The 27,371-nt window shown below is 42.6% G+C and overlaps 2 protein-coding genes and 1 pseudogene across 2 annotated transcripts; 1 reads left to right on the top strand and 2 right to left on the bottom strand.

Annotated features, from left to right (window-relative positions):
- Positions 1-74: 74 nt before the first annotated feature.
- Positions 75-8,239, bottom strand: PGRMC1 (progesterone receptor membrane component 1). The gene is made up of 3 exons (XM_005594449.3): positions 7,833-8,239; positions 4,072-4,227; positions 75-1,390 (listed from the first exon to the last, which is right to left on the bottom strand). The coding sequence occupies exons 1-3, from the start codon at positions 8,158-8,160 to the stop codon at positions 1,287-1,289; spliced, it is 588 nt and encodes a 195-aa protein (XP_005594506.1). The 5' UTR covers positions 8,161-8,239; the 3' UTR covers positions 75-1,286.
- Positions 8,159-21,902, top strand: LOC102140780 (acyl-coenzyme A diphosphatase NUDT19-like; annotated as a pseudogene).
- Positions 21,903-22,466: 564 nt separating this feature from the next.
- LOC102137490 (heterogeneous nuclear ribonucleoprotein A1-like) lies at positions 22,467-23,716 on the bottom strand. The gene has a single exon (XM_015443818.3). The coding sequence runs from the start codon at positions 23,652-23,654 to the stop codon at positions 22,752-22,754; it is 903 nt and encodes a 300-aa protein (XP_015299304.3). The 5' UTR covers positions 23,655-23,716; the 3' UTR covers positions 22,467-22,751.
- Between the last annotated feature and the right edge of the window lie 3,655 nt (positions 23,717-27,371).

The raw sequence follows: 27,371 nt of genomic DNA, 5'->3' as shown, positions 1-27,371 counted from the left end.
AGCCAAAGTAAAATGTCTGAATCAGATTCCCTAGAATAAGGTTTTTTAAAAAATTTAAATAAGTCACCACACTATAGTGGGTAAAACCATTTTTATTAACTGACCAAAGCATATCATTTTGTTTTCTGATTTGAGGTAAAATCATTAAACACAGTTCACAAGAAAATACAACGACTATTTAACCACAATTACAAGAGTTTGAAATCTCACTAGCTGTTCATATAATACTTTTACAAATTCATACAACTGTATAGTCTACTTAAGCTTAGTGTTAACCAAAAGAGCAATATCAAAGACCTAGACACTTGACTACTACTTTTGCAGTGGGTATAGTTTTATAACAACAGAATAACTGTTATGTTATGAATATACTTTACTTTAAAATCCACTTGGTTAGTGACTGTACTGTTTCCTCGTGGTTCAGGCGTGCGCATGAAGGCTCTTAGGAGAGCAAACACCTGTTCCTATTCTGTATGTCCCTCCCTCATTTCAAATGAGAATAACCAATTGAGGAAAATAACCAAATAACCATTGCCCCACCATGAACATGGGGCTTGGGAAGACAGTCCTACAATCTTCACCATATATTTAGGTTTTTAGGCCAGCCAGCTGTTTTTTTTCAAAGCTTTCTTTTGAATGTTCAGATCCTATTTTAATCCTAACTATAGACTACTGTGTTTGTGAAGGTGTCTGAGTGTCTATGTGAGGGCAAGGACAACAATGCAGTCCAGAAACACAGAAAATATGCTTTTTTGCAGCTGAGCTCTGTTTTGAGATTTCATTACTGGACAGTGCTTTAATCAATACCAAAGTCTTTGGAACACTGCAGATTTGCTTTAGAGGTAGATAAAACAGAAATCATGCAGTTAAGTCAATTGAGAAAAAAAAAAAAGGATTTGTTATCTTTAGAGAACATCATGACTAAAAGTTGATCCTTTGTTCTTGGTGCACATTTAAGATTTTTTGGGAAATACCCAAGTCTTCCTTGTCTCTCAGGAAAAACACATTTAAATTCATCCTGTACTAACTACAGATAGAAGAAAAACAGTATTAACATGTGTATTACAGCACTGCAGTTCACTTTCTGGATTTGTGACACACAAACACATCATGCATTCTAAGACAGAAGTTAATTTTATTAGTGTCACTAGTGATGTTAATTAAAAAACTTACAGCAAGTGCTCAAAATTTTTCTAAATATTGTAATCACTACGTTTTAAAGACAGAGTGGACTGTTACAAATGATTTTGCAAAATACAAAAATAGATATACTTCCACTGAATGCTTTAATCATTTTTCCGAGCACTCTCATCTTTTGGTTCTTCCTCATCTGAGTACACAGTGGGCTCCTCCCCCTCCTTCAGCAGTTTGCCCACGTGATGATACTTGACTGGAGGTGGAGAAGAAAACACAAATGGTCATTCTCATTCTTTCTAAAACATCATTACCACATTTCAATTTAAAGCATTTATTAGAGGCCTACAATATACTCAGCAATGTGTTGGGCTTCTTGAAGGATACAAAGGTGGTTTATACCACTGTCCTTGCTAACAGGGAATTCGTTTTATTCAGAAGATAGACATATAAAACAGGTGGCAATGTCTGGCAATGAGTGTGCAAGGTAATGTCAAAATGAATTGTTTGTGTGTAGGGAATGTTTAGAAGAACAAGGGCAAGTTATGAGTTCATCAGAAGGGTTACAGAATACTTCATGGAAGGAGGATATATTTTGGAAAAAATGTATACAAGGATTTAGGGAGGGAGTTCCAGAAAATGAAAACGTCATGTACAAATGCATACAGGTGAGACAATGTATCTGGGAAGCAGTAAAGAGACCAAGTTGGCAGGAGTAGTTAACATTTAGAAGTTAGTAGGAGATAAGATTGGCTAAGTAGTGTGGGGAAATATTATGAAAGATCTGAAAAGCCAGCCTGAGGAGACTGGACTTATAGGTGGCAAAGGGCACTGAAGGTTTACAAGCGAAGGAATGACACAGTAAAATAGTGTTTTAACAACAATATTATCAATGTGGTGCATAGGGCAGATTTCAGTAAGGAGAGACTGGGGACAGGGCGATCCGGAGGCTAGCGTGCAGATCCAGATGCAAAGGAACCAGAGGCAGGAGTAGGGTGGTGTCCAGGGGAATGGAAAAGGACAGAATGAGAAGTACTTTGAAAGAAAACTGGAAGCATGAATTAAGTGAAAATTGGAGTTCCCATGGACCAAAATGGAAACTCTGTGGAGGGAGCCATTCTGGAGGCTCACATGACAGGACATCTACAACATGGAATGGACAAGTGAAGTCAGGATTGGCAAGAAAAAAAAAGGTTTCCCTGAAAATCTTTCAGAAAGAGAGTTCAATCCAATTGTGGGGATAGAAGCCATACTGTAGGGAGGAAGAAGGTATAGAGAGGAAATGAAGCAGTGGTTAGGAGCAAAAACTTGTAAGAAGTTTGACAGTGAAAGGAAGGAATAACAGTCTCATAGATGAAGAGGATAGCAGGAGACAGAATGTTTTTCCCATCACAGAGAAAAACCTACAGGTGGTTAAAGGAAGTGGTAAAGGAGCCAGGAGATGACTGGAGGTGTTGGGGAAAACAGATGTTAGGGTGAAAACCAGAATGCAAAAGACTTGAGAAGAGATGGCATCAGCAAACCACCACATCACTGTAGCCAAACTAATGCAGGGTCGATCATCTGAATGTCCGCAGCCAAGAGTCTCCTCTTCCTGAATATGAGTAGGAATTAGAGGAGTAACCAACCTGTCTAACAAGGTAACTAAAGCTGCTTTTGTGTGAAATAACTGTTGGGAACAATTGGAACTGTGGGAGACAAATAAAAGCTGGGTGGCACCTGGGAAACCTGCCTTAAGGGGAATCCACACCAGCTTTGAGTATAGCTGAGGTGTCACAACAGTATCTGGGGCTAGCCTTAAAGTGGGAAAAAAAAAAATCACACTTTTTCTCCCATTGATGAAGGCAAGCCCTAGAAAATAGAGCTCTGTAAGTTACACACTACAATTCATTGGTTTCACATAGAAAACTAATTACAAAGGCATCCTTATGATGCCAAAAATTAGGGACTCTATTAGGTAACTGAACTATGTTTTCCAAAGTATAAAGACTTGCCTCTACACTTGGAAGTTATATGTAGCCTGCTTGAGACCCAAACTCAGAGGCAGAGACACATCTGGCTAATTATTAATCCAGAACTCTCTCTGAAGTCAGCATTATTTTCAAAGAAAATGGTTGGATAGAGCCAAGAGAACATGTAATATTTAACTGATTATAGAGAACACACATAGAAAACTACATTTTAAATGGAAGATCTTCAAATAATGCTCATGGTCTTTATATACTGTTTCATAAAAGCAGGGAAAGACTCTTACTCAAATTCTCGGCAGTGAAATATTGCTAGAGTGATAATTAAACAGTTAGATTTGACAGAAGCCAATTCCTGAATTCTCAAAATCTGAACTTAACCCCTCATTCCTACTTCTCCCTAAAGACCTCAGCCCATAGCATAAGCCAGAAACAAGCATCTCCTTTTACTTTCTTTTTAAAAATGCAGACACCATTGTTCCTGGGCACATTATAAGCATCATTTGTAGATGAGGCCTATAGTTAGGCTCAATTAGATTCAAAGAGAAGCTGTTTCACAGAATACAAGTCTCCCATTCTTCAACAGAGATGTGGGCTGCTTTTAAACGGCAAGCTCTACAAGAGAGGGCTTATGAAAATCCCTTTCTGTAGCCAAGATGGCCACTGTCCTTTCCCTGACACACCAAGCACCAAATCCTCATTTGGAATCTGTGCAAATCTCTCAAAAATTTTAAAATCAAAACCAGAAACCCAAGTTTCCATAGAGAACTGGCTAAAAATTGGTATGTAATCATAGTAAGTGACTCAGCACTGCTACAATTACTTCAAGCCATGAACTTGATCCGTCCAAGATTAAGGAGCCTATCAAAATGCACCCAAGTTTCAGGCTGCTTAGTAATAACTATTGTCCTGCCACGAATCCCCATTACTGGTAGAAATTTGACCCAGGCACAATTTTAAAAATGCTTACAAGTGAACTGAGACTCCCAGTCACTCAGAGTCTCCTGCTGGGCAGCAGTGAGGTCAGAAAGGTCATCATACTCATCCTTCAGTGCTTCCTTATCCAGGCAAAATGTGGCAAGGCCCCTGGATGCATCTCTTCCAGCAAAGACCCCGTACGGCCCCTCTTCAAAAACAAAACCAAAGATCAATTCTTTATTAGACAGTCAATTGCTCTGTGATTTACACACAGAAAATGGCTTCCCTATTCATCAACATAGCCCCATTTTTGAATATCAAATTCTATTCGGAAACCATAGTAATGCCGATATTCTGAACATTACGTAGGAGACGTAGAAAGCCCTGTTGCCATTTAACTTTTAAATAACTAAAAGTAAATCAAACTGCTATACATTTGCATCAGTCTCCTGTGGTTTCCAAATAGCTAGTAAAAAAGGCATACGTGGTTAGTGATCTCTTGGGGTAGTGGTAGTAGGGAATCATACAAGATAATACTGAGTCCATGGGTTAGAATTCAACTTTAGAACATTGAACTGGGAGCCTGACGGTTCTAGGCACTTAGGGCTACACCAATGAGAGTTATGGTTTCTTAAGACAATAAGCACTGATGTGTACATGGAAACACATTTCCTTATAAATATATTCTGATATGTCTTAATGAAACAAAGATATCTTACAGCGATCTTTGGTTCCAAGGCTCAATTAAACATTAACTCATGGCATCTGCAGGAGAACCATTTTATAACAGTATCAGTGGTTAAAAAATCTATCCACATTACATAACCTTCACTGTCAATAAATAAGAGATAACACAGAGATCAGTCTTCATTATCTGTTTTTGGTGGGCTTGAGACGACTGTGAAAATACTAAAATTTTCATGGAAAAGAGACTGAATCAATACTGCAAAACAACTCTATAAAATGTGATTATCTGTGATATTACACTGAACTTTTGTCTAAGAGAGCAGAGAATCATTCTGTGGGTACAAAAAGTGGATATTTAGAATTATTTAAATATTGCACAACTAAATGAAGAGAATCCAGTGTGGGTACAAAAAGTGGATATTCAGAATTATTTAAATATTGCACAACTAAATGAAGAGAATCCAGTGTACTTTAAACAATGTGTTGTTTCCCCCAAGGCAGATTGAATAGCAGCCCTGACATTAAAATGTTTGTAGGTAACCACCATGCCAAGTATGAGAATAGATCAAGTTTCAACATGGCCTGGTCACCTGAAACCACAATACGCTCAGAAATTTTTTACAAATTTTATGACTTTTAAATGCAATTAAAATTCCAAAGAAAAATGCTTATTTTTAATCATCATTACATGCTGCCACATCCACTAAAGGTAAAAAAAAATGCCCACATTTTTCATAAATGTACACCTCTAGTGGAAATGGCAGCACCTAGTGCTTGAGAATCGGCAAATGTAATGGTTTGAACCTCACTCGCCATTTCAGAAATTATGGTCATGGGCTTGGTAGAGTGAGTCTTTACCAAGCAAACCTCATAGAATATTTAAACAAGGCCTAGTGGGAACATTAAAAGTCTTTAAAAAATACATATTATTCAATGCAATGTATATTCACTAGAATGTAAGCTCTATAGGCAGAGATTTGTGTCTGTTTTGCTCACTGCTATATTCCCACATCTACAACAGTGCCTTGCACAGAGTTAACAGGCACTAGAATGACTAATTTTTAGGAATCTTTTACAACATGAAGCATCACTTTCTACCATGATGTCACGTAGTCATGGGCTCACTGAATGACAGTGCAAGATAGAGACACAGGTCTCACAATAGGCCATCTTTATCACTTTTCAGAGGGAAAACTAAGGCTCAGAGAGAACAATACTTTGCACAAGGTCACACAGCTAGTCATGACCCAATCAGGACTAGAACGCAGGTTGCCTGACTCCCAGTTTTGTGCTCTATGCGCAGGCTGACATCCTCTCAATGACTCTGCAAACTACAGTCATGATGATGCCTCATGCACATGTTTTCACTCCTTTAATATTGAGCTCAATATTAACAGGTATTTACATGATTATTTTTATTGATAAAGCATCTATGTGTGCTACTCTAAGGGACAAATAATGTGTGTGGTTTTCAAATGATTTTGACAGTTACATGCCCACAGAAAGCAGGTATTCTAAAATATCCGCAGGCCCGGTGCAGTGGCTCATGCCTGTAATCCCAGCACTTGGGAAGTGGAGGTGGAAGGACTGCTTGAGCCCAGGAGTTCAAGACCAGCCTGGGCAACACAGGAGCGAGACCCTGTCTCTGAAAAACGAATAAAATGTCTGCAAGAAAAAACTGAGTTCCTTAACCTTAGCACATCTGATTTTGATCAGTTGGACTGGGAGATTAAAACGAACGCCTGAGTCTGACCTGTGTACCGCCTTCTGTACTTTTCCCTCTCTCAGGCCAGTGTGGAATGAGCACCGTCCATGTGGACACCCTCTAAGCTCCCTGTGTTTAGAGGAGTCCATATTGGAGGAGCGAAAACCTCCTCTTCCTCATCTCCAAGTATTCTATAAAGCAGGACTTCGCAAGCCTGGCTGCTTTTCAAATTCGCCTGGGAAGCATGTTAAAATACAGACTCCCCGACCACCTGAGACTCATTTGCAGCTCTGGCGATTAGGCTGGGAATCTGTAATTTTCCTCAGATGCATCAGGTGATTCTGATACGCAACCAGGTTTGCAAAAACCTCGACTCTAAGGAACCCATCAGGTCTGCCTCCTCCAACAGCTCAGCAGTGCAGCAGTCATCCATTCTTCATTTCCCTCTGGTTGGCTTTTTCTGATATCCCCCCCACCCAGCAGTCTTCAGAGCGCTACTCCTTTTGTTTCTTGGTATCCTCCCACTTCTCCCTCCCTCCATTTTAATTTTTTTTTCGGCTTCTAATCCTTTCTCACCTGCTATAGACTAAATACCACATTACCTTAAAAGCTTGCCACGTTACCATTGTCCACCACATTCAGCCTTTATTCCTCCCTCAAACAGCCCCCTTCCTCCTTGTTCACCTTCCAGCCTTTCCCCATCTGCCACACACAGCACAAGCGCACACATACCAAACACATGCCACACACATACCTGACGCATGACCCATTTCAAGCGCGCATGCACACACCACACACACACACACATACCCGATAAATCACATACACTAAACGCGCACACACCGCGCATGCACACACACATCACTATCCACCGGGCACAATGCTTTTACCTGCTGCTAATCCCGTCTCGGCGTTTTCTCCCATAGCCTCACATTTCAAAGCTACTCCCGGCGTCATTGGCCTTCCCCTCTTCTCTAGGTCTGGACCTTTTCTCTCTTTCGCCCTCCCCCATGCCTCCCTCGGAACACCCTCATTTCCTTCCTAGAACCCGACACTACCCCCTCCTCCTTCCAGGAATCCCCAAGCCCAGGTCCTTCGAAAACTCCCTCAACAGCCTGGGCTTTGATGTGTCCCCCCGCAACGCCTTCGAGCTTCGTGGTCCCACCCATCCCCGGCTTAAGCGCCTCAGCCTTTCTTCTCTAACCCCCTTCCAGCGCTGTCAGCGCGGGCCAGGGATCCGCGTCCCCGACTGGCTCGCAGCCCCTCTAGAGCGCCTCTTGTCCCCTGCCCACCTACCCTAGCTCGCCGCCATTCCTCCCTGCACTCAGGGTCGCCCCGCTCCCGCCTCGCCTCTCTCCCGCCCAGCCCCGTGCCGGGGGCCCCCTTCTTTTGTCTCCGAGCCCCCCTCGCCGGCCGCGTACCGGGCCCGTAGAATTTGCGGCCTTTGGTCACGTCGAACACCTTGCCGTTGATGGCCATGAGTATGCGGGGGTCCTGGACGCCGTCGAAGCGCCGCAGCTCGGCGGGGGTGAAGTCGCGCCGCTTGAGGCGGGGCAGAGGGGGCGGCTCGTCGTCGTCGCTGTCGCCGCTGGCCGCCGGCTGGTCCCCGCGCACGATCTTGTAGAGCAGGAAGATGCAGAGGCCAAGCAGCAGCAGGTTGAGCGGCGACGTGAAAATCTCGTGCAGCAGCCCGCCGCTCTCCAGCTCGCTCGGGTCGGCGCCAGTCGCCACCGCATCCTCGGCAGCCATGATCTCTGAAGTAAAGGTTGGGCCGCGCTAGGCAGGGCTCCGGAACTCGCCGCTTTCTCCTCCCTCTGAGCGAGCGAGTGGCGCGCGGGGTTCGGCGGCCAAAGACTAGCCGGGGAGGAGGCGGGGCAGGAGGGGCGGAGCCTCCGAGCCCCGCCTACCCCGAGGCCACCTAAGCGCCCCGCCCTGCTCGGTCTGGTTAGGCAGCCCTCAGGCCCCCCACAAAGCCTCTGGAGTCCGGCGCCGCGCCCCCGCGGCCGCGCAGTGCCCCCCTCAGTTCTACCTGGGAGGCCCCAGCCCAGCCTCACGCCATCCTCGCGCCATCCTATAGCTGAGCGCGACGCACGCGCTGCCCTCCTCTGCGCCCCTGTTTTGCTCCTCGCAGACCGACCCGCTGGGAGAGCCTCGGCATTGCCGGGCTCTGTGCAAGCGCCCCTCCACCACCTGATGCGCGCCAGACACCGACTCCCTTTCTCTTGCTGCAGGCTTTTCCCTGCCTCCCGTTCCGAAGCCCCTCATCTTCCCCCGGCAGTTCCCGGGCCCTCCAAGCTGTCTTAGGAGACAGGAAACTCGTTCTTCGAACTCCATTTTCTGTGTTAGAGCCCTACACGACTCATTTTCACCTTGGGAACCCCCATTCGCTCTCCTTGATGGCCCTTCCCCAATTCTCCCCCAGATGCTGTAGGACCGACACCGCCGGGATTGCTAAAGTCAGTGCACAACTCTCCCTATTATCTGGGGAAACGAATCGGAACGCCCAGTTAACTTTGAATTTTTTCTCCGAAAAACCCTTTTGCAATTACTGATTTGCTCAGTCACCAGGCATTAACAAGCAACGTTCTCTTGTTGCTCTTTTTTCCCCCTCAGAATAATGTGAAAGTTTCTTTGTTTGGCAGCGTTCTTCCATTTGGAGTCTTTCAGGCTACCCTTGGCAGTCACAATAACCCTGAGCTGGAGCCCAGACAAAGGCGGGAGTTTGGAAGGATCCTAGGCCTGGTCCCTTCCTTTCCTAGGTATTTCATCCGGCCTTTGATGTGCTAACAGACTGCACAGAAGCAGGCCTCCACGGAGGAAGGGGTTGCCTCGTCCTAATCTGGCCCTTTTTCTGGTGGCAGGGGGAGGGGAGCAGAAGAAAGGATAGAGAGGGAAACAAATAATTAAAACCAAGCTGTGCACGCATCTGCAGCCCAGAGCAGTACTTTTCCACCAAGCGTTCTGTTGGCTTGCACATAATTTACTCCTCCCAACATGCAAGAGACTTGAGTAAAGATTGGCTTCCTACCTCAGAATTCTAAAAATTTCTGGCAAAAACTGCTTCCATCCCTGCCCCCCACATCTTCTTAAAGCATTATAAAGTGTAATGAGCCAAACAATCTTTGTATCTATCGGGCCCACGCATTTTTCTCAGAGCTAAATTTGGGATTAGCTGAACCGGCCCCTCCAGATCTTTTGTCAAAACTCTTCAATTTAATCATGGGGAAACAGGCTCAAACTGAGGGCACTTGGCTATAGTTAGAATCTCTCTCTTTTAACATGTATGACCAAGAAAATTTAGAAAGCTAATAAACTTACGAAAAACATTTTCATTTGCAACTAATATGACAAAGGGTTAATATTTCTTTGAGAGCTCATTTGGATTGATAAAATGTATAAGATTCTAGTCAATAAATGGGAAAAGATAGGAACAGGTAGTTCACAAAAGAGAGCACGCCAGTGGTGAATAAGCATATGAAACATGTTCAGTCTCATTAGTAACAAAAAGAAAAGCATGGAGATGCCACTATCACCTACTACTTTTCTACAGGAAAGATAAAAGGGAAAAAAAGGATAACACAGTATTGGCAAGAGATTGGTGAAACTCTCATACGCTGTTGGTTATAACCTTTCATTATCCATAAAAATATTTTCTATGCATTAATCCCACTTCTAGAAATCTGTTCTTTGACCTAGTAATTCCATTTTTAGGAATCCATCCCAAGGAGACAGAAATGCAGACAAATATTTCATTACTAAGATGCTCAGCAGAGATTCATTTTTAATACAGAAAAACTGGAAACAACCTAAATGTCCGACTTCAAATAAAATGACTAATTAATGCACTTGAATTGTGACAAAACCATTAAAAGGCCATTCAAATATCATCATTGTGGAGTCCTAATTAGGGAAAGGGAATCAGGCTGGTGGGAGCATGAAATAGCAAAAAGAAAAAAGCAAATAAGCTACAAATCTCCCTTTCTTCATGATCCAAAATGCAGCCCTCCTGCGCAAATAACTCACAGTCTTCCCGTGCCCAGCTATCGCCAGACACCTGTAAGTTAGCTCATTGCAACCTTGGCATTATCAATATTACACAAAGACCTCTTCAACAGACAGCATAAACACCATCCTATAAAATTTCCAGCAAGCCTTCATCTCCTGGCAGTTGGCTCCTCTCTTGCAGGCTGCCCTTTGTCTCTCTGGCAACATATATTTTCCTACTTTCTCTAATAAATCTACCTTCTTTTAACTAAAGCTGTCTTGATAAATTCTGTTACCCCTGTGCCACCGGCCCAGTCATCTCTCCCCCACAACAATCATGACATGGCAAAATGCTTGTGTTTTAATCTTGAGGGAAAAACAGGATACAACACTATACGCAGTATGAATTCAACTATGTCAAAACATTCATAAAAGGAAGTGTGGAAGGAAACATGCTAAAATGTTAACTGTTGTGATTGTTGGTTTCTTCTTTATACCTTTCTACATCATCCACAATGGGCGCATGTCACTTTTAACCTCAGGGGGAAAAAATGGTTTATTATTTATTTTCTGAAAAAAATGTAGAATGATAATACATGTTCACTATAACAAACTTAAACAATACGTGAGCGTATAAAGTAAAAAATGAAACTCCTTTCTCCCTCTCCCAGTTCCCCAAACAGTACTTAAATCAGGCCCATACATTAGCCGTTTGGCTTATATTCTTGCAGATATGCAACACACACACACACACACACACACGTTTTGTTTTATAAAACTGGGGGAAATTTTATATAATAAAAGTTTTATCATTTTTTTCCCCAATAAAGAGAGACACAGAGTAAAAAACAAAACAAAAACCAAGCCGTTAGCTCCCCACCCAGATAAAGCCTGCTGGAATGTTTTTTTCAAAGTAATATTTGTCTAAAGTTAGAAACTTCAAACTATGGGAAGATACAGAAGACAACTGTAGTCCCTCTCCTCACTCTTGATTCTCTTTCCTCAAAGGTAACCACTATTAAATCTGGGGAAAGTGTTTTCATGGAGGGATGGCGACGATTTATTATTCTCATTTATCATAGTCCAGTGTCTCTTCTGCTACACCTCTGTGTCCCCTTGGAGGATAATGGATTAAAGGAAGTCCTGCTTCACATGGAGGGTAGAAAACTTGTGCAACTTAAGACCTCAAGAAGTGATACAGTTTAAAAATATAAATGCTTGCAAACCAGATTTGATGTTCAATAAAGTGGGCTATTAGCTAACACTGCGATGTAGAGATTGTTGAAGAAAAGCATCCCATCATTCAGGCTCATGTCAGAATCAATGCTGAGTGGAATGGTCTCCTCCAGGGTGGCAGTTCTCAAGTTATCTGGAAATAAGCAAGAGTGCTCCTGAATAAAAAGCCCCCTTCAGAACATGAGGGTTGCCTTAATATGCTCTTTGGCTCCAAATCAGTTACTTGACCCAAGGACTACTTGTTTCCCAAGATACATGTTAAGTCTTTTAGTGTTTTCAAACTTTCTGTCTCCTTTTAATTATTTTCAAAGGTTTTAAAGAGCTTTTAAAGAAAAATAGAACAATTGGCTGATTAGCTAGAAAATGTTTGGGAAATAATTCAGCCTTACTAGGAAGCAAATAAATCCAAAGGAACATAATAACAACGCACCATTTCTCATCATTCAAATGACTGGAGTGTTCTTTTTTCTCTTTTGTTTCTTGGAGCTTTTTAAGAATGGTAATACTTGGTGTTGGCAAGCACAGAGCAAAACAAGCACTCTGACACAATTGGCAAGAGTAAAATTGCTAGAATGCAAGATTCATTTTGTTCACCAATATATTTCAAGCCCCGACACCATGTCTGGCACATAGTAGGCACGCAATAAATATTTGTTGAACTTAATTATGTTGTAAAAGGGTTTAGGCTTTCTAGAAAGCCCTTTGGCAATATGCATTAAAAGCCTCAAACTATTCCTAGTCTGTGGCCAAGAAATCTAACTTCCAGGAATTTCCCCTAAAGAAGTGTTCAGAGACGTGAACATAGATTTGTGTAGAAGAACCACAAAGCATGATACATGATAGCAAAATCTGGAAACAGCCTAAGTATCCAAAGATGCTCCCCATCTCACTCAGAGTAAAAGCCCAAGTCCTTACAGCACCTACAAGGCCCTACAGGATCTGCAGTACTCTACCCACCCTTACCTTTAAGACATTAGGATCTCACCACTTTCTTCCCTGGTCACTCTACTCCAGCCACAGTGGCCTCTTTGCTGCCCTTTAAACAAGCAGCCATATTTCCAATTCAGGGCCTCTGTACTTGTCATTCCATTTGTCTGGAATGCCCTTCCCTAGACATTCTCATGGGTCATTCCCTCACTGCTTTCAAATCTCACAACACCTTCTTCCTACTCCTCATCCTCCTTCCCTGCTTCATTTCCCTCATTGCATTTACTGCTTCCTAATATACAGTATCTTTTCTCATTTTTTAAATCTCTTCCAACTTGAACATAAGGTACACAAGAACAGAGGCTTTTGTCTATATTCTTCACTGTTATATTCCTTGTGCTTAGAATAGTGCCTGGCATGTAGTAGGTGCTCAATAAGTATCTGTGGACCTGAGTTTGAGTATGGAAACCCATTATGTTAAATTCTCATGCACGGAAAAAAAAATCTGAAGGAAACGCACCTAAAAGTTAAGAGTTATCTCTGGGTTGTGAGATTATAGGTAATTTTAGGTAATTTTTGCTATCTTCTTTATCCAGTGAATATAAACTCCTTTTATTATTGTAACAAGCAATAAAAAGTTAAAAAAATTAAAGACTAGAAAACAAAATTCTACAGTTGCCAACTATGTCTTGAGTGATAGTGTATGGATCCACATTCCCAATTTCAGAGACTGGAGACTTCGTGCTGAGATTTTAAAGAGACCCCAAAGGAACCTGCCCATCTGCATCCACTCAGCCAACCTTGATTGAGCTCTAGCTCTATGCTAAACTCTGTGGTGAGCCTACGGATGCAAAGTACTTTCCCTCAAAGAAGGAGCTCACAGTCTAGCAAGGGGAGACAGATGGTCAAAAGGTTACAGATGCTGCGGTTGAGGTCTCCACATGGTAAGGGGGAGGTTGGCAAGGGATGGTGGGAGGTGTGATCTAGGAAGGTTTCATACAGGAAATGACACTGAGCTGAGTCTTAAAAATGTTCATGGCACCAGTTAGGCCTATCAGTAAAAAAAAAAAAAAAAAAAAAAAAAGAAAAAGAAAAAGAAAAAAATTTCACCAAGTGGACAAGGAAGGGGATAAATTTTCTGAGGAACCAGTAGTTCTCAAACTTTAGTGAAGATCAGCATAATCTGGAGAAGGGGAGGGCACTTATTGAAATGTCCACTCCTAGGACCAGCCACCAAAGATTCTAATCTAGTAGGTCCAAGGGAAAGCCTGAGAATCTTTAGTAATAGCTGACACTGTTTGAGCACTTATTACTTGCCAGGCAATGTTCTAAGCCCTTTTGTGGATTAACTCGAGTACTCTTCCTAAAACACTGTGAGGCAGTTGGTTATATTATCCCATTTCACGGCTGAGGAAACAGGTACAGAAAAGTTAAGGAACTTGTCCACTGTCACACAGCTAGTAAGTGGAATGTCAGAATTCAAATACAGTCAGTCTGGTTCCAACCTTGGCTGTTTACCATTAAGCTATTTGACCTGCATTCTAATATGTGAACAAGCACCCCAGGTGATTCCAATCCAGGTCAGAAACACTGGGATAGAAGAAACAATCTGGGGCCGGGTGCGGTGGCTCACGCCTGTAATCCCAGTGCTTTGGGAGTCTGAGGTTGGTGGACTGCTTGAGCCCAGGAGTTTGAGACCAGCCTGGGCAACACTGTGAGACCCTGTCTCTACAAAAAAAAAAAAAAAATGCAAAAACGTAGTCGGTTGTGGTGGTACATGCCTGTAGTCCCAGCTATGTGGGAGGATCACCTGATCCCAGGAGGTCAAGGCTGCAGTGAGCCATGATCATGCCACTGCACTCCAGCCTGGGCAACAGAGCGAGACCCTGTCTCAAAAAAAAAAAAATTCTGAACAAAGGTACAGAGGTGCAAAACACCATGTCCCATTCTAGGAAAACCCTCTAATGACCCCCCATTGTCAGTGAAATCAAGTCCAGAGTCTTTGGCATGGTTTACCCAACTGTGGTGTGATACCTACCCAGATTTCACCTCCCACCCCCATTTCAGGACCCACGCACTCATTCTCCCAGGTCCCCAACTGCTGAAAGTGTTGGTGACTGACAGCTTGCAACGAAATCCTCTTCCTGAGATTGCACTGGGCTAACGAGAGCTTTCTAGCCCAAAGTCACAGATCCTTCTTAGTGCAGCCTGCAGGTAATGAATGGCCAATACAGGGATATAAAGGCCTGTCTCCCTTTCTCCATCTAAGGAAAACTCTGAAGAGTCATACCAGGCTCAGAACTCCCTGTGGGATTGATGGAAGCTGCATTGTGACTGCACTGAAGCTCAGCTTCTCCCTCCGCCCTATCCTACTCCCTTGTCTTATATTTCAGGTGTCGATTCCAAGAGCACTCTTCAGTCAATTTTCTACATGGCAAACTCCATCACAGAGTCTCTTTCCCAGGCAACCCAGCCTTCCATGATCTGGCCTCAGATTACTTGTCCAGCTTTATCTCTTTATCTCTTTCTACTTTCTCCTTACCCTCAACACTCTAACCATAATGAAACTAGGAATGATGTGGCCAATGTCGCAGCTAATGTGAGTGCTATGAACATTTTACATGTGATTCCATTTGTCTAGAATGCTCTTCCCCAGATGTTCTCATGGGTCATTCCCCTTCCTGCTTCAAATCTCGTTTATCTTACAAGCGAGGTTCTATTATCATCCTCTTTTCATAGATGAGAAAAACCAATACATAGATAGGTTAAGCTACTTGTCCAAAGTCACACAATTAGTAAGAGGCAGTGCTGGGATTTAAACCCAGCAGTCTGGCCCCAGAGCCCATGCTTTACATGAGATCATTTTGCTTTTTCGAAGTGTCATGCTCATAGGAACATGGAGGTTGCAATTGGAGAGGTGGAGACTGGAGCAGGGACACCAGCCTTACCGCAGGAGAAAATGAAGACTTAAATCAGTGTTGGGATAGTGAGGACACAAATGCAAGGATACATGTGATAAATGTTAAGGAGTTGGATGGGACAGGACTTTGGATTCCTCCTCTATTTCTCCCATTCCTTCTACATCTGACTTATGCCCCCAATTTTTGTATGGGTGGATGGCATATCATTCATCAAAAGAAGATATATAGCAGGAGGAGCAAACTTGCAAAAAGGACATTGTATGCAAATGGGGGTTGTGTTTTAAAGTGTGGTTCATAAACCAGCAGCTTTGGCATCCGCTGGGAGCTTGTTGGAAATGCACGATCTTGGGCAGTATGCCAGATGTACTGAATCAGAATCTCCATTTTAACAAGTCCTCCAGATGATTCACATGCACATTAATGTTTGAAAAGCACGGGCATAAGGAACATTCTGATGGTGCTATCCAGTAATATCTCCAATCGGGTATTTGGGTTCGGGGCTCAGGATGGAGGTCTGGACTGGAGGGGTAAAGACAGGAGGTATCAGACTATGGGTGGTAGCTGAAACCACTGGCATTGAATTAGATCCCAAGGAGAATATAGGGCAGAGGTCTCTCTCTCTTCAAGGCTCATTGCACAATGTTCTAAGCCAAGGTTGAAAATTGTTAGCCTTGGTGACTACAGCTGGCTCGAACACATGTTTATTTGACCCTCACATTATTTTAATTTTTAAAATATTAGATGTAAGCACTTAACCAATAGATTTTTACATAAAACCTGCATTTCTGACATAAAAATCTTCTCTTAAAAAATGAGAAGATCACTTTGGGAGGCCAAGGTGGGCAGATCACTTGAGGCCAGGAGTTCGAAACCAGCCTGGCCAACATCGTGAAACCCTGTCTTTACTAAAAATACAAAAATTAACTGGGTGTGGCACGAGAATCACTTAAACCCAGGAGGCGGAGGTGGCAGTGAGCTGAGGTTGCGCCACTGCACTCCAGCCCCAGCCTGGGCGACACAGCAAGACTTTGTCTCCAAAAAAAAAAAAAAAAAAAGAGAGAGAGAGAGAGATCTGACATTATATCTCTGATTAGCAGCTGCCTCCTTTAGCAGGTACACCTAAAGAAGCCCCATTTCTCCCTGCTGTATCCCCAATGCTGAGAACAAGTATCAACTGTCTTTTATCACATTTACTCTGTTTTTGTTAAAGCAGAATTAAGTGGATAATCAAAATTTCTTTGTACCTATGACTCTATCAAAAGTGGAAAATGAAAGAGAACAGGGTTACTATTTCAAAATAAAAACAGGGCAAGAACACATTTCTTCGTGATTTCTGGCATATACTACATTGCCACACATCAACCAGACTTGCATTACTTACTCATATTACTGGCCTGGCATTTATAGGCAGGTTGCAGAGAGAAAAAGAGGGCCAAGATAGAGTCTTGGGGAAGATTAACATTGTAGGAATAAGTAGAGGAAGAGAAACCCACCAAGGAGATTGAGAATAAAAACCACAAGTGGTAGGAAAATGGCAGAATAGTGTGGTCCAATAGAAGCAAAGGGAGGAGACAGGGTTTCCAGGAGGGAGAGGTTTACAGTGCCAAGGGCTGTAAATGGATCAAGAAAGATGAAAACTAAGGTGTAAGTTGGACTAGACAGTTAGGAAGTCCTGGGTTACCTATGCCAGACTCTTTATTGTGGCATGAGAATGGTGAAAGTCTGGTTCCAGTGGCCTAGGGAGTGAGTGGAACATGAGGATTGAGGAGATCTATCTCTCAAAAAAGAACTTTGAGAAGCTTGACTAAGGCAAAGGAGGTAGGGAAAAGAGAGAATTGGATTCCTTGGTTTGATTTTTGTTGTTCTGAAAACTGTCATAGACTTCAGTTGCAGCAAGGTAGGTAGTAATGCTTAGAGGTTGAAAGTACAGGACAGAGTAGGTACTTTTTTTTTTTTTTTTTGAGATGGAGTTTTGCTCTTGTTGCCCAGGCTGGAGTGCAGTGGTGTGATCTCAGCTCACTGCAACCTCTGTCTCCTGGGTTCAAGCGATTCTTATGCCTCAGCCTCCGGAGTAGCTGGGATTACAGGTGCCCAGCACCACTCCTGGCTAATTTTTGCAAATTCTTTAGTAGAGATGGGATTCCGCCATATTGGCCAGGCTGGTCTTGAACTCTTGACCTCAAGTGATCCACCCACCTTGGCCTCCCAAAGTGCAGGGATTACAGGCGTGAGCCACCTCGCTCTGCCCAGAGTGGGTATTAATCAACCCTGTGGCATGGAATGAGACAAGAGAGGATGAAATCGAAAGAACAGGTGGAAGGATCATAGCTTCTCCTTTAAGAGGAGAGGGAGAGGGAATTCAAACCTGACAGTTTCAATGTTTTCCATGAAGTAGGAGGCAAGGTCAACTGTGAGGGGAACAGAATGGGGAGAGAGGGGAAACAGCAAGGGCTTGAGTATTGGCCAAGGCTAATATTTTTACCATTCCCTCCATAGGGGCTTTTGGAAACAGGAAGAAACAGGAGAAATACAGGCATTATGTTGCCTAGGAAACACAGTGGTTTGCTAAAGCAATAGTATGTTCTTTCGAATCTTATTAACCCTTTCGTATCCATTGTAACCTCAAAGAGAGCTAACTGGTGAATAGGGATGGAAGTAGAGAGAATTTTGCTCCATAGAACACACAGTGGACATCCTCTTTAGCCTGAGGAAAATATGAGGGTATGAGTAGCCCTGGGACAGGAGACTTAAATAAAATAGGAGAGACCATTAAAGAAGTGGCAGGCAGTAAGGTGTCAAAGACATTCCCCTATTTCCTTGTGCTGGTATGTGACCCACACACACACACACACACACACACACACACACACACACACACACTCCATCCCTTTGCATGTATACAGGCATGATCCCACTTTCCCACCAATCAGAAATATCTAGAGTTAATACGTGGGAATTATCCTTTCCTTGGTTTTTTTTTTGTGTGTGGTAAGATAATCTAATTGAAAATGAATTGTCTTCTGTTTTTTCTGCTATATAAGTTCATCGCTAAACAAAATTTATCTTTCTCTCTCTTACTCTTGCCACAGAGGATGGCCAGGGCTTTGTGACAAGGAGATCTGAGCTTTACATATGCCAGGAAGAAAGTAGAGAGGACCTTGTTTCCAAAAAGTCTCTAGGTTATTGAGAGCTTTGAGCTGAACCGAGAGTTCGGTTCAAAGGTCTCTGAGGGTGGGGAGGAGTGGAGTGTGGATCAGCTACATGCCCCAGCCTAGGCACATATTGTGGTTGGGAGGCAGTGTCCCAGAGTGTCCAGGATCCATGTCCTGGTCCACACACCCGCACCCATGACTCCCCAGGAGGGTGTAAATTCTATTGAGGAAGTCTTTCCCTCCAGACTCAGTTGTCCTCCCCAAGCTGATGCTGGTCCATCATTTTTAGTGACTTTAACATCAATGTGGATGACCCATCCCACACCATGACCTTCCACTTCCTTGACTTTCTTCACCTCCAACACTTTTTCCTCTACTCCACATTAGCCACCCTCTCTTGGTCATACACTAGACCTTTTCAAAAGGCCAGCTCTGATTAAACCCAGCTGTTCCCCCATTTCCTAACTGCACATAAACAACTGAACATCGTAGTAGAAAGCACAGTACTATACTTGCTGGTCTCCCTTGAAAAAAAACTTTGGAAAAGAATCAAAACTGTTTTATTCACAGATGACATGATCATCTATGTAGAAAATCCAACAAATTCTACAAATAAGCTACTAGAACGAATGAGTAAGTTAGCAAGGCTAAAGGATACAAGATTGACATATAAATACCAATTTTATTTCTATATTCTAAATATTCAATAGCAACGAACAATCAGAAATCAAAATGAAGAAAGAGACAATAACATCCACAACAACGTTAAAACATCCACAACAACATATTAAACATGAAATAATTTGGGACAAAAACTATATGATTCTCTCTATGTAAATGCCCAGAAAATACAATCTAACATATAGTGACAGAAAGCAGGTCAGTGGCTACCAGGGGATAATGAATGAGGAAGAGCCCACCTCTCTATTCTTGCTTTCAGCTGATGATATTGCATTTCATTTCTTTAAGAAAATAGAAACAATTAGATGTAAACTATCATCTCCCTGCCACCAAACCCACCAAACCCTACCTGCAGCTGTATTCTCTGTATTCCTTCTCGGTACTGTGCAGAGAGTGTCTTTACTCCTATCAAGGGCCTTCCCCTTGAACTCTGCATCTATTTGCCTAATTCTCAAAACCCTGGCTCCCATAGTTTATCTTCTTCTCTCCTTGATCGTACTTATGAGCAGATAAACATGCTTTAGTGTTTCTTCTCTTTTAAGACACCTTCCCCCGGGCCAGGCGCCGTGGCTCATGCCTGTAATCCCCGCACTTTGGGAGGCCGAGACAGGCAGATCACTTGAGGTCAGGAATTTGAGACCAGCCTGGCCAACATGGTGAAAGCCTGTTCTCTACTAAAAATACAAAAATTAGCTGGGTGTGGTGGCACATGCCTGTAATCCCAGCTACTTGGGAGGCTGAGGCAGGAGGATTGCTTGAGCCTGGTAGGTGGAGGTTGTAGTGAAGCAAGAGTGTACCACTGCACTACAGCCTGGGCGATGGGAGAGAAACCCTGTTTCAAAAAAAACATAACAAAACAAAAACAAACAAACAAAAAAACCAAAACCAAAACCAAAAACCTTTCCCTAACCCCAAATCTTCCTAGTAGCTACTCCCCTGCATTTTCTGTTCCCTGTGTATCCAAACTTCTACAAAGGGTCGTCTATATGTATCATCTCCACATCCTTGCCTCCCATTCTCTCTTCCACTTACTCTACTGGGCTTTTGTCTGCATCACTCCTTCAATGCCATTCTTATTTATGTTCTGATTCCATGGACATTTTTGTAACTTTATCTTTGGACTCTGTCTCTCAAAGTACGCTCAGAGCACTTTGTACACAGAGTACAACATTTGATGGAGTTGATCACTACACCCTGAAATACTTTCCTTACTTAGTTCCTGAGATACATCCCACATCCTTTGATGGTTTTTCTCCTTTCTTATTCACTGCTCATTCTCAGCTGCCCATACCATTTACACCTCCTTTGCCAGACTTTTAAATGTTGGAGTGCCCCAGATACGTCCTGGGCCAGCATCTGTTCTCATTCTCTGCTCAGGTGATTTCATTCAGTCCTAATGTTTTTCATATACTTAAGACTCACATATTTAAACTTTATATGAAAGACAAAAGGAAGGAGAAAAAAGCATAAAATAAACTTTTTACCCTGGTCTTACCCCTGGACTCCAGATCCTGTATACATTAGGCATACTTGACATCAATAGGTATCAGAATATTTACATGTCCTAAATATAACTTTTAATTTCATCCTTGTATTAGACGCTGTACAGTGGTGAGAAACAGAAACTGCTTAGTTATTTAGAGGAGAAAAGGATGGGACACAGGGAATTAAGAGCTTACAAAAATCAGTGAAAGGGTTGGAAGAACAGGCTATAGCCTCGGGCTGTAGGAATGACTACCAGGACTCTATCACTAAACAGGCCCATTGGGGTACTGTGACCTCTGCCCTCAGACAGAAAAGTGGGTCATCAGGAAGCCTCCGCTAGGATGATTGGCTTCAAGAATAGAGCAACGCCCAGGACCTCCCCGCCCGGGTCCTGCGCCAGAGCCCGGCCTCGCCCTTGAGCTGCAGCCGGGCCTGGCGCCTGCTGCGCCCGCTTGCGCCCAGGCCTCGCGCCACTTCCTGCGGCTGTGAGCGCACCTCGGCTGCACGCCCGACATCTGGGCGCTGCACCACTGGAGCGTCTGGCTCACCCCTTTCTCGCGTGGCGCAACTCGTCTCTTCGAAGCTTCCTTCTTCCTATGCTGCCTGCGCCAGCCGCTGCCAGTCTACCCCGACTTGGCGGAGGTGGTGGGCTGTCACTGGTCATTGCCATCAAAGGCAACTGAAAGTTTCTTATCAAAAGAAATTTGGCTGGCACCCCCACAGTTCTACGAAATGAGAAGACTTGAAAACTTTGCCTCTCTGATTTGCACAAATTTTGTTTGGATCTGGCATTAGAAGGACTGAAAAGGTGGCTGTCGATCACCTTGTTAACTGCTGATGGGATGCTCTAGCTTTTACCAGTGATGAGCTATACTTAGAAGATTCAGACTTTTTAGAAAATCTTTTCTCTGCTGAAAAAAAGACTGAAGAAATCATGAAGGAAGGCAAGCAATTTCACTGGATAGTAATAATACAATCGCCAGCTTTACGATACTCACGTGACTGTTCAAAGTGCAAACACGTTTATCCTAAGAGCTCTGTAGTAAGAGTTATTTGTAGGGTGCTCATGCTTGTTTGTAAACTGGCCTACTTGAAGTCCTCGTGAATAACAAGGGTTGAATTTAAACTTGCTTGAAACTTAAGGAAGTGTGTGCCTATAAAAGTTATACGGCCGGGCGCGGTGGCTCACGCCTGTAATCCTAGCACTTTGGGAGGCCGAGGCGGGTGGATCACTTGAAGTCAAGAGTTTCAGACCACCCTGGCCAACATGGTGAAACCCCATCTCTACTAAAAATACAGAAATAAGTGGGGCGTCGTGGCGCACGCCTGTAATCCCAGCTACTTGGGAGGCCGAGGCAGGAGAATCGCTTGAATCCGCGAGACTGAGGTTGCAGTGAGCCGAGATTGCACCACTGCACTCCAGCCTGGGCGACAGAGGGAGATTCCATCTCAAAAAAAAAAAAAAAAAAAAAAAAAAAAAAAAATATATATATATATATATATATATATAATGCAGTGTTTCTTATTTCAGGGAGCTCTCTTGCTTGTTTTATTTATTTTTTTAAAAGACATTTATTCAGCATCAGGATAAGACTATTATAATTAGCAATCAACAGCATAGGTGCAAAAAAAAAATCTACGTTAAAACCCTTTGTTAGAATGCTTTACACTTTCCACAGAACAGAAACTAAAATAACCTGTTATACAATTATTCACAAATACAGTTCTCGAGTTTTTTCCCATATTCATGAGTATTTGTCTAAAACATGTCTTCTTTGTAGCAGCTAGGCCCTGCCACCACTGTGCTTGGCTGAGTTCACAAATCTGTTGTAACCTGTAGCTTCCCTGTCACTTCTCTGGCTCTCCTCTCCTGCTAAGCTCTGTTTCCTAATTAAAATCTTCTGCCACTGCCATAGCTACTGCTGCTACTGGAACCGCCATAGCCACCTTGGTTTCATGGTTTGGCAAAGTATTGGCCTCCACCATCATAGGGGCCAGAGCTTCTGCCTCCAAAATTTCCTCCCTTCATGGGTCCAAAATTTGAAGACTGATTGTTGTAATTGCCAAAATCAATGTAGCTTCCACCACCTGCAAAATTGCTTCCATCATTACCAAATCCATTATACTCATCCCCACTGCCATCATATCCACCACCACCATGGCTGCCACCAAAGCCACCATGACCACTGAAGTTTCTTCCATGACTAAAGTTGTCATTTCCACCAAAACCACCTCCACGACCACCACCAAAGTTTCCAGAACCACTTCGTCCTCTTTGGCTGGATGAAGCACTCGCCATCTCTTGCTTTGACAGGACTTTCCTAACTTCACAGTTGTGGCCATTCACAGCATGGTATTTCTGAACCACAAGCTTATCCACGGAGTCATGGTCGTCAAAGGTTACAAAGGCAAAGCCCCTTTTCTTGCCACTGCCTCGGTCAGTCATGATTTCAGTCACTTCGATTTTTCCATACTGTTCAAAATAATCTATTAGGTGATGATGTTCTTCAGTGTCTTCTTTAATGCCACCAACAAATATATTTTTCACAGTTAAGTGGGCACCTGGTCTTTGAGAATCTTCTCTTGAGACAGCTCTCTTTGGTTCCACAACTCTTCCATCCACCTTGTGTGGCCTTGCATTCATGGCTGCATCTACCTCCTCCACAGTGGCATATGCAAAAAACCCAAAGACCCTGGAGTGCTTGGTGTTTGGAACTCTCATTACCACACCGTCCAGGAGCGTTCCCCATTGCTCAAAATGACTCCTCAGGCTCTCATTGGTTGTTTCAAAGCTCAACACTCCAATGAAAAGCTTCCTCTGCCGGTTGGGCTCTTTAGGAGACTCTGACTTAGACATGAGGGCAGGGAAAAGAGAGACTTTAACGATGCTTCTTCAGCGGCGTCCAAGGGCAGAAAGGCCCTTATTTTATTCTTTAAACCTTACAGTGTGCGACATGTATGAAGTTTGTAAAGTATTAAAGATCTTGTTAACCAAAACAAGAAAAAAAAATTCACAAGGGTTCCCACTTCTGTATTGTTTTATTATTTCAAAAGTTTAAATAAGATGTTCTGCTGCTGTTGTTCTCAATGTCCACTGTTTTAGCATCTTCCCTGATGTGCTTTGGAAGTTGATCGATGAATTTCTTAGACTTTCTGTTGGAATTACTTTAAGGGTGTCTTATTAGATGGTGAAAATTAGACTGAGACACACTTCAAGTGACCATGTCATTGTTTTGTTGCTATGTCTTTTGCTTGATGATTAAGATACAATTCTTTTTAAAACCAAATGGCATTAGTCATATTTCCCAAATTAGAAATCTATTTTAGTTAATATTTTAAAGAAACACGAAGCCATAACAAAAATCTTTATTGTTTTTACTCCTGAGTGTTAATGAATGTAAAGAGGTTACAGATGTAGTGTTTAATTAATGATGTTTATTTTTTCTATATTTAACATGAGTAATTTTTCATTGTCTTTAAAGAGGAATAATGTTTATTGATTAAAGGTGAAAAATGATAGTTAAGACACCAGTTCTGTGTCAAGATCTTTGACTGTATTATACATTGTACAATTGACTTCCTTTTTCATGAAATGCCTTAGTTTTCCTACTATAAAATAAAGACAATGATGAATTAAAAGAAAACAAAACAAAGGAATAGAACACCATAGCTGCAGCCCAGTGAAGCTGAGCCACTACCACTGCCACCATAAACTGACTCTCAACAACCATGAAACTAGAGACTGAGACATGGAAACACTGACTTAGGTTGCTACAATTATTGCAAAAGTCCCTTGACTACCATTTCTTTCTCCTCTGTCCCCTCCTCAAACATGCACACACACACACACACATACACACACACACACACACACACACACACACACACACACTCCAGCCAACACATAACACTATTCCAAGTTCCATTCTTATTACTATTACTATACCATTTCACAGAGGAGTAAACTGAGATAGAGAGAGGTTAAGTAGCCTAAGATTACAGTTAGTGAGTTGTACGTGCTATTATCTGCCCTGCTCTTATCTCTGAACATTTCCTTGTCAGTTTTCACGTATCTAGAATTCTTCATGAACATATTTTTAATGACTGTATAGGATGCTATCATATGTATTTATCACAATTTATTTGGCCATTCTCCTATCTTGCATATTTAGATTTATTTCCAATTTTTCTTTATGAACAGCAACTGCAATGAGCACTCTGCATACAAATTATTTTGCCTATTTTTGATCATTTTCTTATGATACACTCCTTAAAATTCAACTATTGGGTCACAGGCTATGAAGATTCCTAAAAACAGTATTTGAGGGTTAGTAGTTGTGAATATTTTTAATCCACTTGAATATATTAATAGGCATACCAACCGGTAATATGCAAGAGTGCTCGTCTCATTGTGACCTCCACACTTAAACCGGGCATTTTCATCTTTCCAAGTTTTTGCTATAAGTATGCTGCATGCAATATTGGCATGCTCATACTAAAAATGTGTTCATTGTTTTTCTGAAATGCCAACTTAACTGTGTATCCTGTATTTTATCCAGCAACCCTACTTGAGGTGGATGTCCAAACTCTCTTCTTTTTTGAGGTATTCCTCCATTGTGAGCCTGGAAAACAAGGCGGAGGCCTCCTACTGTGGAAACTAAGGGAAGCACATATTCCCTCTCCACAAGCCCTGAGTGGTTAGGGAGCCCAATGGGAATCCAGGCTCTTACTGAAGACTTTGGATCTTGAGAGGTTTATACAAAGAGTGGCCATTTTGAATTCATTCATAGAAACTGCATCTAGCACACCAGAATGTCAAATCAGTGGAGTCCAGATGTAGCAGTGTTTTGTGGTGGTGGTGTGTAGAGGTGGTGAAGGTGGTTGTTGCCAGGAGTGACATACCAACCGAGCTGGTCCTATGGCAAATCTTGACTGGGGTCCTCCCATGATTCCTGACCATTTCTTTATCCTGGTTTACCTGCCTTTCTGTTGATTCCGTGAAATGCCCAATAATTTGCTAAATTCAGCCAGAGTCAGTTTCTGTCATTTGCAACCAAGAGCCCTGACATTTATAAATACAAGCCCAGATGGGCTGGAGAAAATTTGAAATCATGATATTTCCAAACTCCTTTTGTATTCCTAAAATTGGAATTTTAAAAATTCTCCTCACCGAATGACTGTTGTTCAAGGGAAAGGGATTTGGCATTTTCCAAAATAAGCACTAGATGGCGCTGTGAGGTAATATGTTCTTGATTATGTCGTTGCCCAAATAATAAGGATTAAGATCATCAATAACACCATCACCAAGGATACTGTCAACAAGAATAGCTAAAATTAATTGAGTGCCTCATATGTGCCAGAAACTCTTCTACATGTTTTATGGAGTTGTAAACCAAAAATAAAATTCTAACCCCTCAACCAACTGATGGGCCCTCCCCGTGGCAAAGTGCATTCCAGAGTTAAGTTGAAAAACTAGTTCGGGCCATGACGGGAAGTGGATGTCAGACATGCTTCGTTATACCCTTCTCCGTTTTGGAATTCAGGCACAGCTGACCAGCATTAATATCAACACAGAGACCTTAAGACTGATAGAGGCCAGGCGCAGTGGCTCACGCCTGTAATCCCAGCACTTTGGGAGTCCAAGGCAGGTGGATTACCTGCGGTCAGGAGTTCGAGACCAGCCTAACCAACATGGTGAAATCCCATCTCTTCTAAATACAAAAAATTAGCTGGTGGAGTATGCTTGTAATCCTCCCAGGTAGCTGGATTACAGGTGGAGCATGCCTGTAATCCCAGCTACTTGGGAGGCTGAGGCAGGAGAATCACTTGAACCCGGAGGCGGAGGTTGCAGTGAGCCAAGATTGTGCCACTGCACTTCAGCCTGGGAGACAAGAGTGAAACTCTGTCAAAAAAAAAAAAAAAAAAAAAGATTGATAGAGCAGACTCTTGAAGTTTGATAAGAAACATTTACAATTTATTCTATCTGAAGCCTGCTACCTGGAGGCTCCATCTACATGACAAAACCTTGGTCTCCACAATCCCTTATAGTAACCTAGACATTCCTTTATATTGACTTCAGGTCTTTAGATAATAACTCTTTCAACCAACTGGCAATCAGAAAATCTTTGAATCCGTCTATGACTTAGAAGCAACCCCCTCACCTCTGCCCCTGCTGCCAGATGTCCCCACTTTTCCAGATAGAACCGATGTACGTCTTACATGTATTAATTGATACGTCTCCTTAAAATGTATAAAACCAAGCTGTAGCCCAACCACCTTGGGCACATGTTCTTAGGTTCTCATGGGGCTTGTGTCATGGGCCATTGGCCACTCATATCTGGCTCAGAATGCTACTCTTCAAATATTTTACAGTTTGACTCTTCATTGACAGAGTGAACTCATTTCTTACAACCAATAAAGCAAGTAATTTTATTACCACATTTTACAGAAGAAGAAATCAAGGCACATTCAGGTTAGCTAACTTATCCAAGATCAGAAAATCATTTACTGATGAACATAAAATTTGAACCAAAGAAGCCTGACTCCAGAGGCGGTGCTCTGAACCAAAATGCTC

Source organism: Macaca fascicularis, chromosome X (genome assembly GCF_037993035.2).
Source record: "Macaca fascicularis isolate 582-1 chromosome X, T2T-MFA8v1.1".
In the NCBI taxonomy this organism is placed as follows: Eukaryota; Metazoa; Chordata; class Mammalia; order Primates; family Cercopithecidae; genus Macaca; species Macaca fascicularis.
Note: the sequence above shows the minus strand (reverse complement) of the source record. Positions and strands in the feature narration are given on the sequence as shown.

Excerpts from the sequence above, each read along its gene's own strand:
- PGRMC1 (XM_005594449.3), bottom strand. The coding sequence starts at position 8,160 with ATGGCTGCCGAGGATGCGGTGGCGACTGGCGCCGACCCGAGCGAGCTG. Across the intron at positions 4,228-7,832 it reads CCGCAAATTCTACGGGCCCG|AGGGGCCGTACGGGGTCTTT; the intron begins GTACGCGGCCGG and ends TTGTTTTTGAAG. Across the intron at positions 1,391-4,071 it reads CTGGGAGTCTCAGTTCACTT|TCAAGTATCATCACGTGGGC; the intron begins GTAAGCATTTTT and ends CTCCACCTCCAG.
- LOC102137490 (XM_015443818.3), bottom strand. The coding sequence starts at position 23,654 with ATGTCTAAGTCAGAGTCTCCTAAAGAGCCCAACCGGCAGAGGAAGCTT.